This window comes from Crinia signifera, chromosome 8 (assembly GCF_055691185.1).
Source record: "Crinia signifera chromosome 8, ASM5569118v1, whole genome shotgun sequence".
NCBI classification, from domain to species: Eukaryota; Metazoa; Chordata; class Amphibia; order Anura; family Myobatrachidae; genus Crinia; species Crinia signifera.
In genome coordinates this window covers 100,624,428-100,651,712 of record NC_139224.1, presented here as the reverse complement: position 1 = coordinate 100,651,712, position 27,285 = coordinate 100,624,428, and the positions used below count along the sequence as shown (strand labels likewise).

General features: G+C 42.1%; 1 protein-coding gene across 5 annotated transcripts in view; it reads right to left on the bottom strand.

The window, feature by feature from the left end:
- DENND1B (DENN domain containing 1B) overlaps positions 1–27,285 on the bottom strand; it is a 214,830-nt gene that overhangs the window by 112,681 nt on the left and 74,864 nt on the right. For all 5 annotated transcript variants that reach the window (XM_083156880.1, XM_083156883.1, XM_083156878.1 and 2 more), the window contains exons 4-6: positions 11,118–11,167; positions 9,872–9,991; positions 6,339–6,408 (exon numbers count right to left, since the gene is read on the bottom strand). In XM_083156880.1, coding sequence (XP_083013006.1) covers positions 6,339–6,408; positions 9,872–9,991; positions 11,118–11,167 — 240 coding nt within the window. The remainder of the gene's footprint in view (positions 1–6,338; positions 6,409–9,871; positions 9,992–11,117; positions 11,168–27,285) is intronic.

Genomic DNA, 27,285 nt, shown 5'->3' with positions numbered 1-27,285 from the left:
AACCATATGGGGAATGTTTAAAAATATCTGGAACATGTATAAGGTTTAGTAACAAATCTGTAGGACTGTAAGTGAAACAATAACGTTAAACAAACGGGTGCCGGAGGACTGCCCGACAGTAGGAATCGTGCCTGCCGATGCTCTGACAGGGGGGATCCCGACTTACAGGGGCTATTCTCCATTGTGGGGGTCCATGACCCCCATAGAGGGAGAATAGAACCGTGGCGAGCGAAGCAGCATGGTCAGTGCAGCGTTCCCCCAAGGGGCTTCTTTACGCTCGCCCCCCCCCCCTGTCGGAGCACTGGCAGTCGGGATTCCGACAACGGGAAACTGACCATTGGGATCCCCCCATCAGACTGCCACACCACACCCAAACAAAGTACTGTATGGAGGTAAAGCTGTGTGTGTGGGGGGGATGGTCTGTCAGCATTTTGGTTGCTAGAACTAAAATGGAATTGCGAAAATAAAAGAAATGTAGAGAAATCAGCTTAAACTGAAAAAATTGATTTTTAAATATTCTTCAAGAGCAAACTAAGCAGGAAAATTTAATAGATAATGCTGGGTCGCAAAATTATAAAGTAGGAACAGTAAATCAGTTACTAAAGAAAAAATGGTCTTTTAAAGGTTTTTTTTTTTTTTCATCTATGTCCACAAAGAAAATGCAGGATAAAAAGTGGTGCAACAATAGCCTAAGCAAAGTACTAAATCCATGTGCACACGGGGAGATTTGGCCAAGCGATTCTGTGTATGAAAACTGACAGTGATTGGTTGGTATTTTATCTCTACAGTAGGCCCTGATTCTGGTTGACTTGGTAAGCTGCGAAGCTCGCAGCTTACAGAGTACCAGAGTGCCTGCCTCACCGTCCACCATATCGCCACCTGCAGCCACCGCCGTATTCCCTCGCCACCATGTGAGCCAATGCGTCATGAAAACACATCCCCTCGCATGTGCCCATCCATGATTTCTCCAGGGCACACAAATATAAGTCAGTGGAGACTGACTAATATTTTGCGTTTATGCCCAAAGACATGGCAGGCGGCTAACATGTGACATCAGCCGCCTGCTCCCGGCACACCTCCTCCCTCCTGAAACCCCATGGATGTACATGAAAAGCTGGACATTCCCATGGACGTAACCCAGGCCCGTCGCCCCCCGCCCACAATGCTCCGTGCGAATTGGACTGCGACTTGCATAGTCCGTTCGCCAAGGAAACCTGCACATGCAAAACAAAACATTGCTTCCCTGTGCGAACGAGCAGGGGAGCAATAGAACCAGAATGACCCCCTTAGTACATATGTCTGTAAAACCCATACACACTGAGCTCACTTTTACGGTTTCAGCTCAAAAGCCGCCCAGTCTGTATGGCCCGACATTGAGCGGTGATGCCCCGCCGCACATCTGCTGGAATTACTAGCGGATAAGCGGTTGGGTGGATGGCTTCCCATAGTGCCTTGCTAAAGACAGGCAATGTGCATTATCGCTGTGCGTACAGGCTGGGCAAAAACGCCCAGTGTGTATGCACCTTAAGACTGATAAAGCACCTGGAACATAGCATCCAACCATGTGAGATAAAGGATCAATGTCCAGTATTAATGGACAACCATCTCTTTTATGTATGACCTCCCTCATAACTAAGCCAGTACCAGGTCTGGCAAGAAGCAGACATGGCACCAATCTTTAAAAATGGAACACAATTGTGAATAGAAAATGATCTGTTATATGGGATCCTGACTTCGGTTGTGATTAAATTATTTAAAGGAATTCTGAGGAATACAATTGTGAAACACACTGCAGAAAATTATTTGATAACACAGTAAGTCACAGAGGCAGCATGGATTCATGAAAGACCAACCATGGCTGACAAACATGATTACTGTGGTTCTTAAGAGGAGAAAAGCTTCAGAGTGGACCATGGTAGTGCAACCAATGCAATATATTTGAATTTGTACTATTTTGTGCTTGACACTACTTCACGTTACAGTATAGAAAAAGAATAAAGGGATGGCCAGGTACAAAGGACAAAGTACTGTATGTGAAGAATGATAGAATTTTTTTAAATGTATTTTTAATGTGCACCAGTGTTATCTGTTTATTAGTGTGGCTAATTCTCCCCTAGCACATCATTTTAATTAAATGTAAGGGGCCCAGATTGTGAACAAATTCTCTGTGAATTTTGGTGCCAAAATGGTTTGTAAGAGTGGGTCTTGCACTTTTATAAATCAAGCATGGGCTGCTATTAAGAAGTATGGATTACATAGACTATAATTAGAAAAAAATAAAGACTTTAATAGATTTGCAGATAATACAGTAGCTGACAAAAATCTGGGAAGCAGATAATGCTAGATAATAAGAATAATGGGGATACAAAAGTGATGTAAAAGTAATATTACCATTAAAGTATGTAATTCATTATATAATGGTAATATTACTTTTACATCACTTTTGTATCCCCATTATTCTTATTATCTAGCATTATCTGCTTCCCACATCTTCAATATACTGTAGGGTACAGCTTAGTCACCTCAACATAAAGGAAAACTTGAAAGGGTTCAGATATAGTCACCCTTATTCATAAATGGATTGCTAGGATTACATAAAAAAGAAAAAGTTAGAAAAACTAAGATTTTCTACAGTATATTAGAAATAGGGTGACTAGAAGCTAATATGTATAAATATTTTATAAATAATAATACAATAAAAAATTGGTTTAACAGGCTTCTTCTACTAAGAGATGCATACCGATAACAAGGGACTTCAATTTCAAATGGAAGAAACATATTTCACCATAAGAAGCTGGCTCATCATTTCAGCATTTTCGAGGAACTAGGCAGGGGTGCCCATTATCCCCACTTTTATTGACCCTCTCTTCTCTCATTTTCTTGATGAGCAAAGATGGAAAGGTATACATTTGTCTGGTTCTGAAATTAATTTTTCAGCTTGCGCTGATTATATTTTATTATATTTTTTGTGAACCCAAAAATATTTGGGTCTCCAATCACAATTCAAATTATACAACCATGTTTCATAAAACATTTTCAGATTGTCATATTTTACAATACCTGATTCTGGAAGATGCCATTTATAAGGCTTCATTATAAATTACAAATGCTCCCCATTATTAGAAAAAAAAATTATCTCAATTAAATTTTTGAAATTCATTTGGGCTGCAAAACATCAATGAATCTCCTTGTTTAAATTGCAACAAATTAAAGAACTGGGATGACTCAATTTGCCCTGTTTGAAATCACATGTTCTTGCAGCAAACTATATGATAGCCTTAGATTGGATAGGTGGTATTGATGTATATATTACAAAGAAAATAGAACAAGCTTGCATTCCAATTTGGAATGTAGTATCAACTATTACATGCCCACCCTCAGCTGTTCCCAGATCTTCTTAAAGAAAATAGTTTGTTATATTCCACATACAGTATGTGGCATGGAAAACTATTTGTACAAAATTAAAATGATCTAAAGGTTTCTCTTTTTTTAACATTATGGGGTAATCCAAAAAAAGTTATGGGTTTTTCTTCCATTTTTAAACAATGGCAGGATGGAGGATTGTGTTATTTGTTTCAATTTCTGAAACCAAATTCTTTAGCGTTACTTATTCATTCACAGATAATTGAAAAAATCTCCTCTCTCATTATACCTTTATTTTATTTTCTTCAAAATTGTAGTTATGTACAGGGGATTATTCGTTCTTTAGGAGATCTTCATACAGCAAATAATTTGGACAAATCTGTCCGCAATAGGTATAGGTCCCCCATTTACTATACTCATATTAGTCCCACCTTTAATATAGACTATAGTACAGTTGGTTTATTAAAATGGACAACTGAATTTCATAATCTTTCTATGAAACAAATACTTTAGGTATATATTTTTATGAATAAAAAAATTAATGTCGATGTGGAAATGAAAAAATATTTTTACATTGATCTTATTTTACCCCCACATTAAAATATTTGATAGGTGACCAGTGGTGTATCTATAATTGGTGTAGTGTGCATGGTGCACACGGTGTCCCAAGGGGGCCCACACGCATTTTGGTAATACTTACCCTCCGGATTCCCGTGGCAGCAGCAGGAGTGCTGCAGAAATCTCCGGAAAATGGCCGCCGCATTATTTGTCCGGCGATTTCTGCATATGGCCAGTGGAGTCTGAGCGCCCAGACCCTACTGCTCCCAGCGCAGCTACTGGCAGAGAGGAGGGGGCCCAGCCGAGGAGGTTGCACGCGGGCCTCCTCCTCTCTTAACGTGTCCCTTTAGATGACTCTACACATTGCAATTGTTACAAATGTGGAGAACCAGTTGCAGACATTGTAAATTGCTTATTGTCCTTTCCCCAGGTACAGATTCTTTGGATCAGCTTAAAAGATGTTTCCACTGTTTTATCAAAAGGTAATCAAATGCTATTATTCAACTATATTTTGCCAATGGATATCCACGGATACCTTAAGTGTTCAACTTCTCCACCCTAGAATACCTATTTTGTTTTCTATGGATTGGATGGAAACGTTCTTGAATAAGGATAAGATGACAAAAAAATATTTGAACTCTGGCTTCCGTTTGAAGGATACCCTGAGAAAATATCTTTTTGTGCTACTGAATAGTATAATCTGGAATTTCTCAGTAACTTTTTGATGTCATATTATTTTCTGCAGTTTGTGATTGTCATTTATGGTATATGGTCTGACCAAGGTGTTTATTTCTCCGTTACATGTTAACTGGTTCTTTACTGTATGTGGGGGATGGAAAAAAAATCACCTTTTATCTGTATATACTATAATTGGAGAAAATGATTGAGGTTATTGATACAAATAATTAGTATTTTTGCAATTGTGAAGGAATTCCTTTTACCTCCATGAGGTCAATAAAATGAGATGTGGTGTATGGTAAGATCCCGCATTCTGGCACAATTTACAGTGTGCACTGCATATTTGAAACTTTATGCAGATGTTCACCTGCATTCAGAGTTGGTTTCACCTGGGTGGCAACACCACTCACGTTAATTAACTTGCGTAAGGATCTATCACCACAATCAGAATTTGCACCAGATTGGGTAGATCTTTGTTTATGTTCAACTTTGAATAACGTTCACCTTTAAAATACTCAGCTTACATGTGTAAGCCATGTACTGCATCAATACAACTCGGAATTGCAGCTGCTCAAAGCTGAGTTAGCCATATTAAGAGGAAAAACAGGATTCAAAAATGTAATTGCTGCTAACAATGTAAGAAATCATTTAAAAATTGTGACTGATATTTCAAGATCTGAATATTAGTGAACACAAAATGAAACCATAAATATAAGGAAATTAAATTGTGTAATTCCAAAGTGATTTACCATTTCTACTTTATGCTCATGCACTCTTAAGAAATCATTTCTTGGTGGGGAATTCATTAGAAGTGGTAATTTACCATAGGCTTGTTGATCTCCCAGATGCTATTCAATTTTTCTATGAAGGAAGTCTACTCACTACACTTACCAGGGATATTATTATCTGGTCTGAAGAGACCCAAAAACAAATCCCTGATAAATATTTTGTTATTTGGCACTGTGACCATGATAACATATAGGTCCTGGTACTCTATCATGGACTCTATGGGTAGTATTCAATGCAGCCGGTGAGGAAGTTAAACAGCGAGGACTGCAGAAAACCAGCGATCCTCGCTGTTTAACCCCCTCGCCAGCCGCTCGCCCTTTTCAACGTTCTGGGGAAATTCCCCAAAACAGCGAGACCCGCGACTAATGCAGAAAACCCACTGTATTTAGCCGCGAGTCTCGCTGCTGAAGGAGCAGCATACGCCAATTCCACCTCGCTCAAAAAACGGAGCGAGGGGGAATTGGCGTATGAGGGGGGTGCGTTGAATACTGACAGGTTGAGTGGTGACAGCGAGCAGGAAGCCCTGCTCCCTGTCACCGCTCGCCCACGGCATTGAATACACCCCAATGGGTTAATGTTAGAAAACAGATTTAATAGGTGAGAAAAAAAAATACCTCCATCTGAACACCCCTGGGTGTTAAACCTCAAGGCTACCCTCTTTTCACCCCCATTAAATAAATGGGACTCACTGAAATCCCACCTTGGCCTGCAAAACTTTACACTCAACAGGTATGCAGGTAATGTTTTGTGGTGTTGAAACTACTGTAATAACCGTGGTTTAACATACTTAAACAAGAAAGAAAAAAATGAAGACATCTTTGGATACAAAAAAACTACAATCTAAAGACCTGTGGAAAAAAAAAATATTATTGCAACAAGAATAGGTAACTTTTAAAATATAAAAGACTACAACAAGCGAGATCACATAGAATATACAGAAATCACATTACCTGTTCCTTAACCAAATAATCAGCCAGTGTATTTAACAGCTTGTAGTAAACTTCAAACCAGGGGAGATAACTGCAGGGACAAAACTGCATTAGTCAAAATAAAGCCTGATAAAGTTAATGGGACATATGTACTGTGTACTTATATCTGCATCCTAACAAACACACATTCACACTCACATATAATCAGTGGAAGTATGGAGACACTTGCTCATTTATCTGCCATGGAAAAGCCTGTGCTCACTGCAGTGCAGAACCATTTATCATATTATTGCATGAATATTGCTTTTACACTGTCTTATGAAAAATAGCCTGTCCCTTGTGTGGGCATCTCCCTCCTCTGGGCGGCAGATTTATGTCCCTGCTAAGTAGGGATACTGGGCTTCGCTGCACTGCACGGAGAGGTCATGCATTTCAATGTCATGTCAGCCTGGCCCCCATTCCACAGAACTGCACTGCAGTGTCTGGAGCTCATTACAAAGTGTAGAGAATGGGTGACGAGTTCTACATTAAACATGAGCGGACACTGTATGCAGGGAAAAGCTTTACTGTACAAAGTAAGATGTGACATTGCTGACTATAGGAAAACTGCAGAGGTGTATACTGTGGTTTTAATATTAAAAGTGTCTGGGGGGGGGGGGGGGGGTGTTATCCTGTAAGCACATTGACAGACCAGTGTTCATAAATTGATTGGACATTTGTACATATATATAAATAAAAGGTAACCATTTTTTTGCATAGACTATTCAGATCAATTTAGACATACTAAGCATGTGCTATTTTAGCCATATTGAAAACAAATACTTTAGAATATTAAGTCAACATGGCTGTTGCAGCATCCTGAAAATCAATAGGTATTTGATCACTGTACAGATCCCCCCCCCCCCCAAAAAAAAACTACTGATACTTAAACATGTGGATGCAATCTTTATATAAGATCAACATAAAAAGACATACCCCGTATATACTCGAGTATAAGTTGACCCGAATATAAGCCGAGGCACCTAATTTTACAACAAAAAATTGGGAAAACGTATTGACTCAAGTGGGACCCTCACTCGAGTATAAGCCGAGGGGGGCTTTTTCAGCATAAAAAATATTCTGAAAAAGTAGGCTTATACTCGAGTATATATGGTACATAATATATTAATGGATGTGTAGTTGCATGAACAGCGCATATTAAACTTTCCTATTCAATTTACAACCCTTCTGTATAGTCCATACACATCGTCTCATATTTTCGCTTTTTTCACTTTCACATCCTGGTGCTTCCTGGGTGACATCATCATACAGCAAACCAAGAAGCTTTACAATCTGGCTAGACCATTAACCCTTTGAGTTCCAACATTTCTGAACGATGTGCAGAATATTCACATTTGTTATGTAAATTCAAATAAAAAAATATGTGAAAAACAGATTATATATCCTATATAAAGGTAAACATTACTGGTCACTATGATGAATTAAAATGTTTTCTTGCCAATTTTCACACCTATTTTGACAAATTCACTTGACATTCAAAGGGGTAAGCAACTGGGAGCACTATACTTGTGTAGCAATTATATATAGGGTGATGGTTGCGCTTTATGAATGACCAAAAATAAAAAGACTGTAAGACAGAAAATATATAAAAGGTGTACATTTATTAATACATGTATAATAGATTAAAAAGATATCATACTACTTAAAAAGGCTCAAGAGAACGAGCATATATATTACAAGAAATAAGCTGCATCCAGAATAAAGAGTATTGATACTGTCACCTCAATATGTGCAATGTCCCTCTTTTTGGGCCCAAAAGAGATGATCCGAGTGGTGGGTGGTGTGGTGGCTTCCTTTTTAATGCTTCCTCCACTTGAATAATGTGGGTGGTGTTCCTCCAATATAATGGAATCTCTTGGAGGAACGCCAGCCCCATTATTCAATTGGTATGATATCTTTCTAAACTAATATACATGTAATAATAAATGTACACCTTGTATATATTTTCTTAAATTTCACTGTAATACAGTGTTTTTATTTTTGGTCATTCATAGAACGCAACCATCGCCATATACATATATATATATATACATGTGTGTTTATAAAGGGATTGACACCCCCTACTTTTCAGGCTGCAGCTTGACAAAGCAACTTATCTACAGGCGCCCCTACAGATATGCAAGTACCTGTTTTAAAGTACTTGTGTAGCAGTGCCTATATAGTTTATAACGGTCCATACACACTGAGCGATTTTGCCCAGCGTGTATGCTGACCAATGATGGGGAAATCGCTGGGCTGAAAAAATGCTCAGTGCATACACACTGAGCAGTTTTTGCCCATTTTATTGATTTTCCCTGGGGTGGACAACTTTCCATAGCAGAATGCTATGAAAAGCCATCCACTCTGCCGCTCATCTGCTGGTAATACCAGATGAGCAGCTGGGCCAGTGATAATGTGGGAATGCGCATCAGCACTCACTGCTCATTGTTCCGCCATACACGCTGGGTTGCTTTCGAGCTGAAAGCAGCTCAAACGAGAAAACTGAGTTGCTTCCAGCTTAAAGTCGCTCAGTGTGCATGGGCCTTAAGCTTGCCAGCAAGGCCTTCCTACCTCTATGACTGTCTGTTATTCCCCGGTTTTGTTTTATCACTTTTTTACAACTTTAAAGCACAATGGAGTTTGCTGCACTATATAAGAAACTGTTAATAATGATAGCAATAATAATACATGCACAGTTATATATTTTTCACACAGTTTCATAGGATAGGCAATTTTCTGTTTTACGCTGATTATTGGGGATTTGCGAGGAAAATCGATGCAGCAAGAATGCAGAATAACTATGTCACCTGAAGTAATGACTGAAGTGGTTCCATCTGCATATAATATATAACGTGAGGGTTTGCGGAGTTTTTAGCCTGGTGTGAAATACATGGCCCCAACAGGGGCTGTCCCAATTAACAAACCTCACCATATTTCATGGCTCATTAGGAGGTGATTCAAACAGTTTCTCCTGGAAAGGATTCCAAAGCTGCTAGCTATTAGCAACCCAGCCATCCCCCAGGCTCTTGTGCCACTTGGGTGCCACTGCACGGGACATTTTTTAAATTGAAAAAGTCAGAGGTTAAGTGACGGAGAGGAAACGGTGTGTGTAGGAAGGGGCAGGTGAGCAGTTACTGCTCTGAGTTAGTAAGGAGACCCTCGCTAAGCAGGTTGATATTTGAAGATCGGGAGGAAACTGCCTTTCCTCTTGTCCAGACATTGAAGACTGGAGGGGGAAGGGGCATTTCCCATATAGTACATGGAAAAAGAGTACATGGAAATTGAAAACACTTGATGTCTGAGAGTGAAAAAGAAAAGTAAAAGACACTTAGGAAATGGAAAAGTGCCGGGAAGGAGGCTGAGTGGGGTAACGGAATATAAAAAGGTGAATAGATTGTTGGAGGAAGAAAAATAATGTGGGGTAAAGAATATGTAACAGAAAAAGCACTAAAAAGTACACAAAAACCTTCCAAACAAATTTTAATATACAATAAAAGTGGGTCTAGTAGACTCACCTGAGAATACACAGGCATATTTTACCCCCTGATGTCAGACGGCAGAATCCAAACCTCTGCTTGCTCTCTATATCAGTAAGAACAAAGGTAAAGTGCTGTCCCATCTGAGTCTGGGTCCCCCTGAATAAAGAAATGGAAAGAATATTACTTGTTTTAAAAGTAAATAAATATAAAAAGTTTGTTGTGTAACAGATAGGGAGGGCCATATCAATTAATACCAGTAGTATTATCTGTAAAGAAGTTTATCAGAATGTATTCATTGTATTTCGGCCCCTTTATAACACTTCCCTCACTATAATGACAGTTTTGTCAGGCTGTGCAGCTGATATAGCACTGCATCACTATTCAGAGCAGTATGAAAGGCATGTATGTAACTTATACCACTTTTATACCAGAACTGTCAGGTCGCACCCAGGTTTTTGGACTCAGTTCCGACTTGGATGCGACCCGATAGTTGTCCCCTTTTACACCTGTATCCCCTGGCATTATGCCGGGCAGGCAATACCAGTGAAGGCGGCCCTTAGTTGGTTATTAGAGATTACATCATCTCCAAGCGCTGGGAAACCCGCCAGCCGGGACCCCCGCATCACCGACAGATGCCCTGGGGGCAAGCCAAGCACCTGGGAAAGCTGCTGGGCTGCCCCTAGCCTCAGTCCGTGAGGTGAATGGATGCCGCACACAGGCATCCATTCATCTCCTCCCAAGCTCCGCTGCTGTCTGCATAGTACAGCAACGGATGCTGTACGCGGTCCCTGCTCAATCTCCGGACTGAAGTTGCAGTCCAGAGGTATGGGCTCCCCTACTGGTGGAAATGGGTTCGCGGGTCGCATGACCCGAGTTACCCATTCACACAGCCCCTGACTGGTATGCCCCAGGTCAGAATCTGATCATTTGCAGGGTCGGACAACCGGGGAACAAGACCCGGGAAATTTATTTACCCCATTTACACCAAGGCCCGGAGTGGAGTGGCAATAACCCGGGTCGAGGCTCTGTTGTTAAAGGGGTATTAGGGGCAAATGTATGAAGCAGTGATAAGGGAAGAAAATTGAGTCAAGGAGAAGTTGCGTCATGGCAACCAACAGCACTGAAGTTACATCTATAATTTGCATAATACAAAATTATACAGAGCAGCTGATTGGTTGCCATGGGCAACTTCTCTACTGGCTCACTGCTTCACACATCTGCCCCTTAGCAAACAGTGGTTTTGCATCTTGCACTATAAAAAGTAATGAGAGTATGAACTTGCCTTTCAATTGCAAAGGGAAAACAGAACTTTGGCACCATGCATAGAAGGTCCTACAAAAGGAAATAGGGAATAAGATATTAGTATGATATAAACTAAGAGCATATCATATAAAAACATTACTAAAAATAGGAACAAGATCCACATTGATCAGCCATGGGCTATCCACTTACACAGGACCTTATTTTTCAAGTTTGCAATTAAATATCAAATCTCAACTGGCCAGTGGTATTATTAACAAAAGTCCCAAGAGTCTCAAATTAAGGTAACCGATCTCAAACTTAATCAATGGTAAATATAGGTTATTGATAGACAGCGTCCTGTTCTGGCCACCTATCCTCCACTTAATTAACCTCTAACCACATGCTGGGCCTTATTCTAGTTCACGCTTTCTGACAAAATCCTTCTTAGATGGACAAAACCATGTGCACTGCAGGTGGGGCAGATGTAACTTGTGCAGAGAGAATTAGATTTGGGTGGGGTTTTACTGCAAAGTGAGATCTATAATGCAATGTAAAAATAAAGCAGCCAGTATTTACTCTGCACAGAAACAAAATAACTCACCCAAATCTAATTCTCTCTGCACGTTACATCTGCCCCCCTGCAGTGCACATGGTTTTGTCCATCTAAGAAGTATTTTGTCAGAAAGAGTGAACTAGAATAAGGCCCACTATGTGGGAGAGTTACTTCGAGTCCTACAATCCTACACTTAGAATTAATGTTAACATAAATAAATGATCATCTAAACTTTCCAGCACTGAGGGCCCTAGAGGTGAACAGTAAGAATAAACAATACAGCCATGACTGCATCTTTATGTGCATGTATGCTAATGCCAATGGGCATTCTATTGAGGTGCCGACTGTCTGCTTCTCTAATCTGCTGCTTGCATACAAAGACACAACATTGGATGTTCACCAGCCACACTTCAAACATAAGAGTAACCAAAATTCCATCTCTTTGTATCAAAATTTGATCTGTGATCTTCAGTGGGTAATCTGCAGGAGGCATGCTCAAACTTAAAACATTGGCCACTTGCTCCACATAGGTAGCACACACCATTAGACAAATCCGGCATTTGGCCAGATGGACAATGGGATGCTGCTGCCAGTGTTAAAATGCCAAGGCAATGGCTGATTCTACTTTGGCATCTAATTTAATCCCCCCACCCCCTACCCTTGATCCTTTGGCAGCAGCAAAAGTAAAAACAAACAAACTACTGTGTTGACAGTCATCATGTACACAGCGTTCAAATTTTTACAGTATATAATGTTGACATTTTGTCCAGGTGGCCCACCGATGACTTATCTTCTCTTGGCAGCTCCAGTGGTATCTTCTAGGACCCAGCGGCCATGTGAATATCGCTTCCAGATCAGACCTCTGATGCTGGAGAGGTCCAATAAGTAGATCTACCGTATCCCTAATGCCCTTTTAACCTCCTTGAGCCTGCCTTACCCTACATATCACATGTCAACGTTCTTAGAATTTTAACATTGCCAGCGCTGTGGTGAACATTGGTAAAATGGTTATTAGCAACACAGCTGATGAGCCTATTTTGGCACTTTTATGGCACCTCAAATTTCATCATGAGTACCAGTTTTTTTATTATACATAACTCACACAAATTAGATAAAATTATCCAGCATCTGTGAGCTACAGAACATGCAAAACCAGTGTTACTATGCATGAGTTTGCACCCATTGTAACATGGTTTGTCTAGGTGAAAAGTTACAGTACAGTACTTGGTGTTTTTTTTGCTTTGCCCCAAACTCAGAATCATCCCTTAAATTTGGAAAAAAAATATGGCAGCTCAAAAAGGCAAACCACTTATTGCAGTAAATGAGAGTACATTACGTGTATTGATACCGGTATGCGGAAGAACTTTCGGTACTTTCCTAGCACGGCGCCCACGATTGCGAAAAATTGCGTCGATCGCATCGCATGCCAACCAAATTGCATGCGATGGACGCGATTTTTACATTGGAATCAATGTAAAATGTTCCCCGAGACCCAATTTTACATTGATTTCAATGTAAAAAGCCTCAAAACCCCCCATTTTAATAGCAAACCCCCCCTGATGGGTGAAATGGCCCTCCATTTTTAACGCCACCCCACTATTGACGCCAACCCGAAGCGTGGCGAGCGCAGCGAGCCCGCGAGGGGCGGCGGTACGCGTCCTCCGACCTTTTCATACCCCCACTATCCACATCGGCGTGGAGTTGATTTTATATAGTGTGGCGAGTGCAGCGAGCCACCGAGCCCGAAGCGTGACGACGCGCATAACTTCACAGGTATACGCGTCCCCTCGCGGGGCTCACCACGCTCGGGCTCGGTGGCTCGCTGCACTCGCCACACTATATAAAATCAACTCCACGCCGCCGTGGATAGTGGGGGTATGAAAAGGTCGGAGGACGCGTACCGCCGCCGCGCATATTGGCCCATTTCCCATTGTTCCCTATGTAAAATCGCGTTGATCGCATCACGGACGACTTCAAAAAATCATTTAACATTATTCTCTATGGGAAAATCGCGTTGATCGCGTCGGTCGCATCGCGGGCCATTATAATGGGCCGCGATGGACCCGATCAACGCGATTTTCTCTTTTACCGGCAAATACACTGGTGATTGACAGAAAATCTGGTCCATCGTGTCGATCGCATGCCTTAAGTACCTTAAACTTAAGGCATGCGATCAATCCAACGGGCGCCGTGCTAGGAAACAAGTACCGAACTTTCAATAGGATAGAGAAGGGTTGGGCAACCTGTGGCATTCCAGATGCTGTGTGTAGGAGTTAGAATGGGGGAATTATACACAGTTAATGCCCTACTACATCCGCCAGGTGTACAAGTAGTTGTGCAGTGCAGGCTGACATATTATCACCACACAGAATTTACCATTAAAAAGGCCACATCGTTTGGAAGCAGCAACTCTGCTCTTTCAAATAAATCTGCTCTTAAATGTACTAAAGCCAGGGTGGGAGAAATACTGCTGCATAACTGGACTCCATAATGATTTCTGCAGAGCAGGGGTTTTCTCTGGTAATCACACATCACCAGATAATAGCTTCTCACATGCCGCTTGTCTAGTCTCCTTCAGATGAGGGTTAACCTGAGACTTTTCAGTAGGTGCCATCATTGGGAGATAGCCGTTAATGCTCACTCCACTGGTTCCTGGCTTTAGAAAAAGTTTTTCAAGTTTTGCATGGAAAGTGCCAGGACTTGGGCACAAAGTGATGATGTATTATGGCAGACTTTTCGGTAAATACACCCAATTTGAAACCATGCAGTGCCACCTGTACGTTGGAGCAATGGAGTTCATATATGTGCACTTTGTATGGTCAAACAAATAACTTCAATGCAACTTTTGTTTTTTGTTTGGTAACTAAATATAATGCAATTGGAAGAAGCATTTTTAGTTTATCTAAAGCTACTGAATATATTGTTAGGCATGACAATTACAGTGGATTCATGTCAGGTTCTAGCTACAGTATGTACAAAAATATCTGTCTGGAGTGTAAAGGGAAGAGGCAAAGAATCAAACTGGGTCTGAGGCTTCCCAGCTGGCAGGGGAGGGCCAGCATGGTGGGCCGCAAGAATCTTATTTCCACTCAGCGTTTCAGGAAAAAATTTCATTGAGGCCTGCAAGCAGGAATCACTGGAAGATTCGTTGGTTGTTTTTTTTTTAAACCTGGATCTCTGAAAGGAGGCTGAGATTCCCACACTCCTGCTGAGAATCCTCTTTAATAAAGACATATGGATATCACATGAGATTCCTAGCTATATTGAAAAGGTCCTGTGTACTACTGATGTGATGATTCAGAAGAATTTGTCAGAAGGTATCACAATATAATAAAACACTAAGAGGGGAAGACAGCTGGGGAGGTACTGTAGCTCGAATTTTACATTTTACATGGAAACACACAAATTATAAGTAAATTCTAAGACACATGCTTTGTAAACTTTATTTAAAATGTTTTTATTGTAAAGCCGTATATGTACTCAAAATGGGAAACTTTGTGTAATTGGGTCACATTCTAACAGAAAAACTTGGGTATAGGTGAAAAACGGACCAACACAAAACCCCCGGACCGCCGGACCGGACATCAAACTCTGCATTTTGTAGTTTGTAGCCTCCGGTCCAGGGGGTGTCCTGTCCGGGGGTGTCCTGTCCGGGGGGGCTGCCTGTCACACCTGTCACCAGGTAGAGGAGGGGGGGTAGAATAAAGCCTCCCTGTATGGTCCGGGCATGTAGCAAAAACCGGACGGACCGGACCACCCGGGGAGGCTGTAATCTCCCCTCCCCCATGTCCCTGGTGATAGCTATCACAGGGACCCCCCCGGACAAGACACCCCTGGACAGGACACCCCCCGGACCGGACCCTACAAGCTCCGGACTGCAGATTTTGATGTCCTGTCCGGCAGTCCGGGGTTTAGTCCGGTCCGGTTTTTACATAGTCCCGAAAAACTTTATTCACTATTGCATTTTCAAAATAACAGAAACATGGCCTATTTCCACCAATATTGCACATCTTCAACGTGAAGAGTTTTAAGTGAAAGGAGTTTGTATATCTGTGTAAGTTACAAAATGGAGACTGCGCCAATTATGATTTCTGATGTTATAATCTACTGTACATCTGACGAATGTGGCCAGTTATGGAAATTGGACTATGTATATGTTGGTGCCTGTGGGGAATATAAAGTTTACAATTTCAGTTGGAGGAGTCTGTGCAGATCAGGAATAAAGGCGTGTTGGGTATCCGCATTTTTATATAACAAGTAAAAATAATATTTTAATTTTACAGGACAGAAGTAAGGAAATAAGTTTCCGTGGAATAGGACTTATTTTACAGCACAGGTGCTAGAAATGTCACTGTGAGGTTTGTTGCACGGTTGGAGAGTTTTGGGATTTGAAGGTAGTCGGGGCTCTGGTCCTGGATTCTTATGGTCAACCGATTTACTGCTCAATGTCTCTGTGGGTGTAACAGCAAATTCAGGCTCTTAATGGGGTGCAATGAGTGTGACATGCAGGTGCTGTTGCTTGCATTTCAATGCCATGTCAACTTGCACCCTTTGCAGGTAATTTAATTAACCCTTAGTTTTGATTCTTTACCATGTCGGGGGGAGGGGAGGTCAGGTTGGGAGTGGGGAAAAGTATGGAAGAGGCGGTATGTGCAATGTTCCTTCTTTTGTAAGTTAGATGTGCTATTTTGCTTTCAAATTCCAGGCAGGGAGTAAAAGTACTTCAGTGCTAATAGAGAAGGCTTTGCCGTGGATTTTGAATATGTCTACTTTGTGCATTTACATATAAAAGTTTCAGACATGACAATTTAAGGGGGTGAGGCTGAATTTACACCTTCTTTACCTTCAAAGCCCCAGCCTGGATCTGCACATCTTATGCCCATTTTAGACCGCACTAAAAAAACGGTATTTTGCCGATTTTTAACCGTTTTGAAACGGTAATGTGTGCGGTCTGAAAGGTGCAAAGTGATTTTACCGTTTCCAAAAAAACGGTTTTTGGAAACGGTAAAAAAGCAGGGTCCTTCCCGTTTCAGACCCGTATTTTTTTTGGTGTCAAAACGGATCTGAAACGGGATTCCCCCCTGGGCAGCACAGGGAGGGGAATAATCGCACTGGGGGCAGGGGGTCCCTACAGTGTATGTTATATCAGTGGCGGGGTCCCTGCAGCTACTAGTTCCCATATGCTGCAGGGACCCCGCCACTGATATAACATACACTGTAGGGACCCCTGCGCTGTGCTGCGCTGTGCTGCGCTGCCCAGGTAGGATCCGTGCTGCGGGGCTGGAGGACCCCCGGGCAGCCTCACTCCCCACTCCCCCCCATGTCTATACAGTGCTGTTTTGCGGGAGGACACCCCCACCCCGTCGTGTGCATACCTCCAGTGTCTGGCTGTATGTATCGCCAAACAGAGACGCTGCCTGTCCTGCGGCTCCTGTCCTGCTCCCAGGCTGAAATTCAGGGGGGGGGGGGGGGGGGGAGACGCTGCCCGCGGGTCCTCCTGCAAAGCTGATGAATTTATTTATTTTTTGGGGGGGGGGGGGGGGCGAAAGACGCTGCCCGCAAAATGGATTAATTAATTTGGGGGGGGGGCGAGGGGGGAGAGACGCTGCCCGCAAAATAGATTAATTTATTGGGGGGGGGGGGGGCGAGGGGGGAAGAGATGCTGCCCGCAGGTCGTCCCGCAAAACAGATTAATTTATTGGGGGGGGGGGGCTGGGTAGTGGCGTGGACAGGATGTCGGGACCGGAGTCCCGCTGTCACTGCTGCTCCCAGCCGCCGCGCACTCGCTGGGAGTCACTCCTTCTGCCTCTATAGTGCACTCCTCTCCTCCGTTGGCCAGTGCAGGATGGTGAATGAGTCCTGTCCCCCCGCCCCCCAATAAATTATTCAGCTTTGCGGGAGGACCCCCCTGGAGCCACAGTGCACAGGGGAGCAGAAGCCGTTTTTTGTATCGCTTTCACACCGCAAACCTGCTTTAGACCAGGTATTTAGATGCGGTGTGAAAGGGGGTAAACTTCCTCTGACCCGTTTTAAAAAACGTTTTAAATACCTGGTCTAAAGCAGGTTTTGCGGTCTGAAAGCAGCATTAGTGATTTTCTGATTGTGGGTCCAGATATCGCGATATGGCCTGCTATGAACCATTCTTGAAATTTTTTTCTCATTTGTACAAAACATTTTTATATTTTGCAGAAACAGATTTATGCAAAAAAAAATAGATACAGGAGTTTTAAATAGTTCTATAAAACAAAAAAGTGTTGTACTTTGTGCCTACTCTTAATAAGTTTTTTGTAATTATTTTATTATAGGTTAAAATGTCTGTAAGAAACCATCCAACACCAATACACAGAGATGTGTAAGACACACACACAAATACACATGCAGACAGACACGCACGGCGAGCAGGACAGAGCGCTTTGTGTTGGCGAGCTGCCTGGTCCCATTCTCTGGGGAAAATCCACTTTAAAACCTTGGAAGTCTTTAAAATTCATTTAGCCAGCAGGTCTGTGGAGCGTTTTATAAACAGTGCAGACATAGGAGGGGGGATTCTCTCCCGGCTTATGTCATAGACAAAGCAGCAGCCTTTAGCCTAACGTTCTATTCCCTGATAGTGTGAACTAGGGCCCAGCGATCAATAGAAAAATGTCTTGTGCATCTTAGAGCATTGCAAACCCTCCCATAATTATAGAAGCTTCTGCAGGAGGTGAGAAAAGGCAGATTGAGAGGAAAAGAAAAACAGGGATAGGAGCGAGGGGTAAAATATCATTCATAGTATTTAAAAAAAGTGGATAATAAAAGGGGGAGAGAAGGTACCTGCAAAGACAAAGCTACAACAAGAGGATAGTATTAATGAGCATTTCTGCAGTATTAAATTATCAGTTTCTTATATAGTGCACACATATTCCGCAGCGCTTTACAGAGAATATTTTAACATTTGCATAAATCCCTGCCCCAGTAGAGCTTACAATCTATATTCCCTACCAGATGCACACACATTCATTGCAGAGATAATTTTGTTGGGAGCCAATTATTCTACAGTATATTTTTAGATTGTGGGAGGAAACCAGAGTACCCGGAGGAAACCCACTCAGCACGGGGAGAATATACAAACTCTGCACAGTTAGGGCAAAATGCTGTGAGGCAGTAATGCTAACCATTACATCATCCGTGCTGCCCTATTAGAACATAAAACAGTTGTACACAGCAGATCATTTATCTATTCCATATAAAACAGAACAAGATATCTTTATGTGATCCCATACTCATTTAACAAGATCATTTTTTTTAAGGATCTTTACACATTTTGCCAAGTGACAGATGAAGGTAGCAGGTTGAAAACAGACAGATTTACAAAGAAAGGCGTTAACACCAATTTAAAAATAAAACAATCTATTTTGTACAGTTTCACTGTATAGATTCACATTTATATTTGACTTCTATACTGAAACTTACTTACATTCAACAATGAAAAATGTGCCTATTTATAGTTGGCAGATAGGGGAACGTAGGTCACCTCTTAAGCCCCAAACACACTGACGCCAATATCGGTGTCAGTGGGGACCCAGGGGAAGGTGCCGGCATCAGCAAGTGCATACACACTTGCCTATGATGGCTCCGAAGGATGTGCGGGAGGAGCGATGGCCGTGCTGCAGCATGGCCGTCGTTAACGAGGACCTCCCTCTTCCAGACATGCTGGACAAGGGAGGGGGACGTTAACGATGCCCAGGGGCATTAATGACATAAAGCGTACACACTAGAAGATAAACTAAAGTATATCTTTCAGAACAGGCTTTCCGAAAGATATCTTTCACTTTATCTTCTAGTGCAGCGGTTCTCAAACTGTGGGTCCTAACCCCAAAGTGGGTCCCGACCTTCTCAGCATGGGGTCACGACTCCATGTTGCTGAACATCAGGCAGATGACTTTTCTAATCTCAGTCAGTGATTTAAAAGAGTCTGAAAAATCTGTTGAATTGTCTGTTATTTTAGACTCATCATTTTGTGCCTCCACAATGCTGCCATGCATGCGCTTTCTGCTGACTACACATGTGATGTGATGACCTTCTGCAGTAACTTGCTGGGGTCCTGTAATTATTTTTTATTGTCTGATGGGGTCCCAGAGCAAAATAGTTTGAGGACCCCTGTTGTAGTGTGTATGGGGCTTTAATCACCCTTTAAAGATTTGTCGTCTGTAAGCAAATGACAGTGTATCCAGTACAGTCACACTTAAGTCAACCGAATTCAGAGTTGCCCTGGCCCTAGCATCATATCCATCCTCTTGTGAAAGTAGCTATTATTGCTATATTAATGTGCGTTTGCACCAGCTAAAAAAAAAAAGTTACATATGCTAGACTACAGAACATGTTAGGTGCAAATAAAGAAAAACTCTGTAATTTTTTTGAGTGCAAAAAATAAAAGATACATTTGCAACCTTTTTAATACAACATTCTTGTGCAGGTGCGACTCTACACTAGTTAGCTAGATGTTCTCATAACATCCTTGTAGTCAGAGGGCAGTATTTAATGACATTAATGGCTATGTGCAGCGAATCCATATTCGCTGCGTTCCGGAGGGCTGGAGCATTCGCTGCCAGCCCACAGCGATTTATAAACCCCCCCGGCCAATGCGACAGGGAGCCGTGGGGATGACGCAAGGCAAGGAGATGGAAGCCTCCCTGCCTGCGCCAGACACTGTGGGGGAGAAGGAGGGCTCCCGGGGACACATTCAGCACAAGCTGGCAGGGGATGCGGTGGAGGGAGCCGCTGCGCTGGTCCCGCTCGTGCATATGTAATAAGCGGGACCAGTGTGCAGTGAATATGTAATGAGCGGCTCCCTGTCCCCTGCTGGCATAGGCGTGCGCAGCCCATTTTATTAGGGGGTGCACCGTCAAAGGGGTGTGTCTAGCGCCACCTAATGGGCGTGTCTAGCATTGCCCATTGGGTATGTCTAACACTGCTAATCATGCATGTTTACCGTCACCTATTGGTACTCGCTAAAATATAAAATGTCTCTCAGCCAGAACGTAATCTCCGGCCTATTCCAGTTTTAATATTCTCATTACTCTGTATAACAGTACATGCATATAAAGTATATGGATTATGCAGGTGTGTAGCGATATGACAACGGTCTAGTACAATTAACAATGCGAAACTCACAATTGATTGATGGGCACTAATTTTAACGGAATACAGGTCTAAAAAGCAAAAGACTTTGGTAAAAGGTATTGCTGGTATTGCTAGCGGCAGGGAGTTGTTCATAAGGGTGGGCACAGCATTTGGGGGTGCCTGTGCACCCCTAACACTCAATGTGCGCACACCTATGCCTGCTGGTGTAATGTGTAAAAAAATAAAAATAATTACATATATGCAGCACATGAATCCAAATAGCATGCCCCTTCACAGAATAATTTTTTTTTTTTTTTTGGGCACCAAAAAAAAACAACTTTATTTTAAAAGATCACATTCCAGTTCACCTTAAAAAGATGTCGAATGCAAAACAGTGAATCATGGTGAAAATCATGCTGAAAGCAGTTTGCTATCCTAGCATTGAATATGCTCTCGGCGTATACCAGTGAAAACCCCATTGAAATACACCAGGGACTTGCAGCGAGCATGAAACGGAGAACTGGCCAGCATTCACTCTTTGCTTTCGACAAAGCCTGATTCGCTGAAAGAAAATGGTGAATCGGGAGCATTAAATACTGCCCAGAGGATGACCAGTATACAATGGTGCGATTCTCCAAAATAATAAACTTAATGTCCCGTGTATCACACACCTTTACATTTCCTTTCCTTTTAAGCTGGTTTGTTAAGAAATTGTTGTTATATGAAAATGTAATTGCTTAGTAGCAATGACGTACTCTATAATTTAAGACCCACTACAATCTTGGAATTTTGGAGAAGTATGTCATTTGAATTTGTGTAGCTCTCCCGTGCAACACCAAGAATCACCCAATGGAGGAGCTAGAGGATTCATCAACAGGTACAGTTAGGGAAGGAGCTAGGGGAAAAGTGCACTGGTACAGCTATGTAAGGCATTACAGGGTATATGTACAGGCATAGCAGAGGAAGGGCATGAAGAAAGTACTTGCACAGCAAGTGGCTGTGCCGGAAAATGATTTCTTGTGAGCATCGCTTCCTCTCCTTGCATTTTGATATGTAATTATACATCTTGCAGGTTATACTTATGCAGCCAGTCTTTTGTTTGTATTATAATAATATTAACCCCTTCCTGACACAGTCAGTTTTTGCGTTCCTGACAGAGCCATTTTTTTCAAATCTGACATGTATCACTTAAGTGGGTATAACTTTTTTTTGCTTTTACTTATCCCAGTGATTTTGAGATTGTTTTCTCGTGACACATTGTACTTCAAATTAGTGGTAAATTTGGGTCGATACAGTCTGTGTTTTTTTGTGAAAAATACCAAAATGTCGTAAAAAAAATGGAAAATTTTGCAATTTGCAAAATGTTAAATTTTCTGCTTGTGAGACAAATAATCATACCACTCAAAATAGTTAATAACTAACATAGACCATATGTCTACTTTATGTTTCCATCATTATTTCAACTTCCTTTTAATTTTTTTGGACACTAGGAGGCTTACAATATGAATAGCAAATTTTCAAATTTTTAAGAAAATTTCAAACACTGATTTTTTTAGGGACCAGTTCAGTTCTGATGTGACTTTGAGGGACTTGTATGTGAGACACCCCCATAAATGATGCCATTTCAAAAACTGCACCCCTCACAGTATTCAAAACAGCATTTTGGAAGTTTGTTAACCCTTTAGGTGTTTCACAGGAATTAAAACAAAGTGTAGGTGAAATTTCAAAATTTCATTTTTTTTGCAGATTTGCAATTTTAATACATTTTTCTAAGGAACACAGTAGATTTTACTAGAGAAATGTGACTAAAAATTGATTCCCCCAATTCTTTTGTTTTCAAAAATATCCTATATGTGGCCCTAGTGTGCACGTTGACCAAACCACAGGCTTCATAATAGAAGGAGCACCTACTTGATTTTGGAGCCTCCTTTTTATGAGATTATTTTTTAGGCACCATGTAGGTTTCTAGGCACCATAAGATGCTAAAATTTAGGAACCCCCCCACAAGTGACCCCATTTTGCAAACTACACCCTTCAGGGAATTCATTTAGGGGTATAGTGTACATTTCAAACCCCCAGGGGTTTCACCAATTTTGATACAACTGGGCTGTGAAAATGAAAAAATTTAATTTTTCATTTTCACAGCTCAGTTGTATCAAAATTGGTGAAACCCCTGGGGGTTTGAAATGTACACTATACCCCCTGATGAATTCCATGAAGGGTGTAGTTTGCAAAATGGGGTCACTTGTGGGGGGGTTCCACTGTATGGGTGCTTCAGGGGTCATTCAACCAGAATCTGTGCTGCAAAATCCAAATATAACTCCTTCCCTTCTGAGTCCTGCCATGCACCCAACTGGTATTTTTTGGTCACATGTGAGGCATTGCCATACTCGGGAGAAATTGGGGCACAGATTTTGGGGTGCTTTGTCTCCTTCATTCCTTGCGAAAATGAAAAATTTTGAGCCAGATCTGCATTTTTGTGTAAAAAAAATGTAATTTTTTACACAAAAATGCAGTTCTGGCTCAAAATTTTTCATTTTCGCAAGGAATGAAGGAGACAAAGCACCCCAAAATCTGTGCTCCAATTTCTCCCGAGTACGGCAATGCCTCATATGTGACCAAAAAATACCATTTGGGTGCATGGCAGGACTCAGAAAGGAAGGAGTGATATTTGGTGGTGGAATGAATGGTGGGTGCTATGTCGCATTAGCAAGACCCCCGAAGCACCAATACAGTGGAACCCCCCCACATGTGACCCCATTTTGCTCACCAGCTTTGGGAGGGGGGCTGGCGCTGCGGCTGGTGGGGGGGTGGGAGGGGTGCTGGCGCTGCGGCAGCCGGGTGGGTGGGAGGGGGAGCTGCCGGGTGGGAGGGGGGGGTGGGAGGGGGGGGGGCTGGCGATCGGTGGTGATCGGTGCTGTACTTAACAGCACCGATCACTGTATATATATATATATATGTGTGTGTGTATATATATATATATATATATATATATATACACACACACATATATATATATATATATATGTGTATATATATACATATATATATATATATATATATATATATATATATATATATATATATATATATATATATATATATATATAGTTCATTTAATCCCATTCACTTAAAAATCATATTCTTCCTCCTGCTGTGCTGCGGCTGGCGGGGGGGTGGGAGGGGGGCTGGCGCTGCGGCTGCTGGCTGGGTGGGAGGGAGGCTGCCGGGTGGGAGGGAGGCTGGCGGGTGGGTGGGAGGGTGGGCTGCCGTTCGGTGGTGATCGGTGCTGTACTTAACAGCACCGATCACCACCGATCTCTGTGTTACCGAGCGGCTTAGCCGCCGGTAACACAGAAAACGCTGCAATTGGCTGTTCACTTTTGAACAGCCAATCGCAGCGATCGCCGACCGGGGGGGCACCCCTGCCCCCCCTGGGCGGCGAGGGGGGATGTCTGCTGTCAGGGACAGCAGACATCTCCAAACTGTCACCGCGTCTATAGACGCGGTGACAGTTAGAACTCATGACGTACATTTACGCCATGTGTCGGGAAGTACTTCCCGACCATGACGTAAATGTACGTCAAATGTCGGGAAGGGGTTAATACTAAAATAATAACAGTAATAAGACCACCACCACATAGGATGCATTTACGGAATTGAGAAGCATCTAGCACAGTTAAGTAATAATATAAACACTATTTGGCCACACCTGTTAACTATTGAATTCAGATGTTTCAATCAGACCCATTGTCACAGGTGTTTAAAATCAAGCACCTAGACTTAAAGTCTCCTAACATTTGCGATGTATATGGGGTTATTCTGGTTCACTCGCAAAGGCACAATCACTCTCTAATGGACAAAACCATGTGCACTGCATGTGGGGCTGATGTAACATGTGCAGAGAGAGTTAGATTTGGGTGGGGTTTGTACTTCAAACTGATATCTATATTGCAGTGTAAAAATAAAGCAGCAAGTATTTACCCTGCACAGAAACAATAAAACACCCAAATCTAACTCTCTTTGCACATGTTACATCTGCCCCGCCTGCAGAACACATGGGCATTTAATGTAGTAAACAACAAATTGGCTGTTGTTTACTACATTAAATGCCCCTGTGTCTTGCTTTATGTTGGAAAGACTATAAGACAATTTAAAGGGCGGATTTCCCTACACAAGTCCAGCATACGGGCTGCCTTGGGCTCTAAAGGCTCAGATCAACCTGTAGCCCGCCATTGGAAGACATTTAATCACAACCTACCAAGTATGCGATACACAATGATAGACTGTATCCCACAAAGTCTTCGTGGAGGTGATAGAGGCAAAGCCCTACTGAGATTGGAAGCCAGATACAGGATACATAAATTGGACACGGTACAACCCCATGGACTCAATGAGATCCTCCCTTTCATGTTTTCTGTAGTCTTCATTTGATCATATTGTAGTTTTTATCTGTTTCTGCTTGTATGCTTTTCTGACCTCTTAACATCCATCATGTTGCCTTTTTGACTTATTGCGGTCCTGTGTTATGAGATCTGCCTTACTCCCTTTGTGCACGTACTAGGCTTCTTTTTTTACATACGTTAACTTGACATCGCTTCTGTCACCGCTGTTCCTAGGTTTCATTCAGCCATTTGCATTGTTGCCCTTTATTAGTACTTTGACTTTCTACCGTGGACACGGATGCATGCCTACACAATACCATAATTTTATCTGTGACTAGCACACGATACAGCGAATTGGTACCCTGCCTCTGAGTTCGGACTGCGCATGCGCACCCACTGCTCCTCACCGCATTATTGTCTCATTTACACTTATTGCGCTTATACACTCCAGTCTGCTCCCGGGGTATTGGTTTCTTTGTTAGGACAGCTATGCGAGTACCGCTTCCGTTACATCTCTTCCAGCGCGACTCATTTTAGTAGCCTTACAGGCTTAGATATTTCACCATTGGTTACATTTTTGCATTCAAACTCATTAGCGTTGACATGCAGTGTTTATTAGAATAGTGTCTTTGTGAACATATCATTTGTGTTTTTGTTCACGATTAACCAAGATTTGCATGTGCTGACTTTATAGTTATTGCATGTCTTATGCCCTATTGCCTGCATTTTGTTTATTATACTATGTATGCAATTATTGCCTGCATTTTGTTTATTGTACTATGTATGCTATTTCATGCAGTCATCACCCATCATCTCCAAACTAGGCGATGTTTCCAACCTCCCACCACTTATCACTTTATCCTGTTAATAACAGGTCCACTTGTATCCATACTTGCCTACCTGACCCTCTCCATGAGGGAGAAAATGCTCAGTTTCCGGACTTCCCTGGTAATGTATGATTGCCAGAACCTGTGGGGAGCCAGGTAATGGATAAGAAAGGTGTTTCACCACAGGTGATAGTAATCATACATTACCAGGGATGTCCAGGAACAGAGCATTTTCTCCCTCGTGGAGAGGGTCAGGTAGGCAAGTATGCTTTTATCCCCTATCCCATACTCCATGGTACTTGTTGTATACACTGGTCACCATGGTAACCATCCCCGGTGCCAGACACACGCCCCCTGTGACACGGTGATCGCTGAAGCCCTTTGCGCCACTGATGTCATCACCACCCCGCCGGGAGCCCTGAGGGTGATTGCTGCATGAGGTTCACCTGTACCTTTCACATCCCTATATATGTAAGTACTGTTACACTTTGACTGTATGTCTTGATAAAGGGCTTGTGCCCGAAACGTTGACTCACAACTACTTGTGTGTTTCCTCATTATTGATTTCTGCCGCCGAGCAGATTAAAAATCTCACGAGTGCCCTCTTCACATCTGCCTATACATATATACATATATAGTCCACACTTTCACCTTATTTCCTGACTCCGAGTGCCACTTCTTCTACTATATATTTGGGAGGACAGCCATAGCCTCTCTATAAGAGGGCACCGGAGCACAGTAATCTTTGTGTCCAACATTTGGCCTGACGCCAAGACCTGAGAGGCACTCGGGAGGTCTTTTGAAAAAACTTTAAAAAGCAATGGAAAAGGTTCCCAATGTTTCGGGGTTCACTAACCCCTTTGTCAAGGTGTAACAAGTGCAAAATCAAACAACATACCTTTGTAACAGTGTCAAGTGTGATCCAGGATTCCCAGTTTGGGAGCAGGCATCCTGCATCACACTTGACACTGTTAAGGTATGTTGTTTGATTTTGCACTTGTTACACCTTGTCAAAGGGGTTAGTGAACCCCGAAACGTTGGGAACCTTTTCCATTGCTTATTAAAGTTTTTTCAAAAGACCTCACGAGTGCCTCTGTTTGTTTTTGGATGACTATATGTGAATACCACCGAGAGTGCACTGGGGCAGTTGTATTTAAAGGAGGAGTGCCGGACTGAATTGTGTGTGTATATATCTATCTATCTATCTATCTATCTATCTATCTATCTATCTATCTATCTATATATATATATACACACACACACACAGAGTTGTGCTCATAAGTTTACATACCCTAGCAGAATTTGTAATTTTCTGCCCATTTGTCAGAGAATATGAATGATAAC